This window comes from Dendrobium catenatum, unplaced genomic scaffold (genome assembly GCF_001605985.2).
Source record: "Dendrobium catenatum unplaced genomic scaffold, ASM160598v2 fragScaff_scaffold_1236, whole genome shotgun sequence".
Taxonomy (NCBI): Eukaryota; Viridiplantae; Streptophyta; class Magnoliopsida; order Asparagales; family Orchidaceae; genus Dendrobium; species Dendrobium catenatum.
Window position 1 is genome coordinate 52145 of NW_021319698.1, and position 1965 is coordinate 54109.

Genomic DNA, 1965 nt, shown 5'->3' on the forward strand with positions numbered 1-1965 from the left:
GGTCCGATCCGATTTTTAAAACGTTGTATAAATGACTGGTATGCTATATCAGCGGCCATTCATTGGTTAAACGGATTGTCATGCCAATATATATAAATTAGTTATTATATTTGTTTTAAATTTTTGTCCTCTGCCCGGCTCCACATTTCCACTTGCCTAGCAGGCACTCACGCACGCTCAGCACGGGGCTGGGCTAAGAGAGCACGGTCCTAACATAAAACTTTGCCGCTGATTCGTTCTAATTCTCCACGCCAACAAACCACTGCTATTTATCCCTTTCCTCTTTCCAGCTTCTCAAAAGAAGAGAAACTGAGAAAGAGTACCATGGAAAAAGTCCTCCTCCTCCTCCTCCTCCTCTCATGGACCATTACCGGAGCCCTCGCCGGCGGCGTTGGTCTCGCAAACGTCACCCATCTGGAGATGTTCGTCGACAAGCTACCGGATATGCCTAGGGTCCAGGCTTACCGCATCCGCAACAGTTTTCTCGAGCCCGGTAACCTCACCATAGGCATGTACGAGAAGATCTGGGTTAGTCTCCCTTCCACCTCTTCGACTTCTAACTCCTATTTTTCTTTACGCTGGCGTCGCCGGAGGGTGGCTGACCTCCCCCTCTTGGAACACCCTCGCCGCTTCTGGTCGCACCACGGCGGCGATGGCTTCCATGCCAGAAATTTGTTGGGTTTTTCTTCAGATTTATTCATTAATCTTGAAATTTTAAAATTCTAGCACTTTTTAATTGGTTTATTAAAAAATAGGGGATTTACATAATTTTTATAATAATATTTTTTTTATAAATTCATTAATATTGAAATTTTAAAATTCTAGCACTTTTTAATTGGTTTATTAAAAAACAGGGGATTTACATAATTTTTATAATAATATTTTTTTATAAATAAATTAAAATATTAAAACTGACAAGATAAATATACAGATATAAATACTTCAAAAATTCTCTATCATGTAAAATTGTAAATTCTTCTAAAAAGTAATATGAAAATTAAACTATATAGATATCTTTTTTTTTTTTCTTTTTTGAAAATAATAATTTAAATGGAGTGAAAATACAATCATTATTATTTTTTAAATATAATTTATTTCCACAATAAAAAAAATTGTGTGGAATTCTATAAGTGATGATTATGCACGTGCGGAATACTATAACGGATGATTATGGAAAAATGTACCGCATTTATTTATTACTAATTTTATTTTATTTATTAATGTGATTTTGTGCTATTGTCGGTCAAAGTCTTCGAAATTTTGGAATTTCGATTTTTTATGATGAATGGTAAAAGATTATTGAATGTTTTAAATTTTGAATTTCATTAATTGAGCATTAATTTTATGTCATTAATGAACATACGAATTCATTGAATTTGTGCTTCAAAAGCACAATTTTTCATATTTATTAAATTGTTTTTTATATTTCTCAAAAACAAAAAAATGCAAAGAATCGGTATCCACGTGTAAACTTCCTATTGGACGTTGTATTGACTTGTGTTACGTGGTCCACATTCGTCACCGATCTGACGATAATAAGGATAAAAATTATATTTGGATTTTCTGCCATCGTTTACATTAGGATGGGCTTCAAAATAATTTACGTGATATTTATCATGTAAGGGTTATTTAAATAACTTTCTTGCTATTATGTTTTTCAATAAAAATTATAATTTTATCTTTTTATTATTTTTCAAAAAATTTGTGATGTAATCTGCTTTTATAGAAACAAAATTGTTATTTCTGATCATTTTTTTACTATTTTATTTTGCAGATTATAATCATAATTTTTATTTGATTATTATTTTTAAAAAAATTTTTGATTAAAATTTTACTTTTTACGGTAGCTTTAAAAAAATTAATTTCTTTAAAATAATTTTATAACATTTATAATTTTAATTATTAATTAAGAGGTCTTTCATTTGAGTCATATATATATATATATATATATATATATATATATAT

At 30.1% G+C, this 1965-nt stretch overlaps 1 protein-coding gene across 1 annotated transcript in view; it reads left to right on the plus strand.

Annotated features, from left to right (window-relative positions):
• The first annotated feature begins 324 nt into the window (after positions 1-324).
• The window catches only part of LOC110093773 (multicopper oxidase LPR2), a 5718-nt gene continuing 4077 nt past the window's right edge, over positions 325-1965 (plus strand). Inside the window, exon 1 of the mRNA XM_020818757.2 lies at positions 325-528. Within this exon, the coding sequence (XP_020674416.1) occupies positions 325-528 (204 nt within the window). The remainder of the gene's footprint in view (positions 529-1965) is intronic.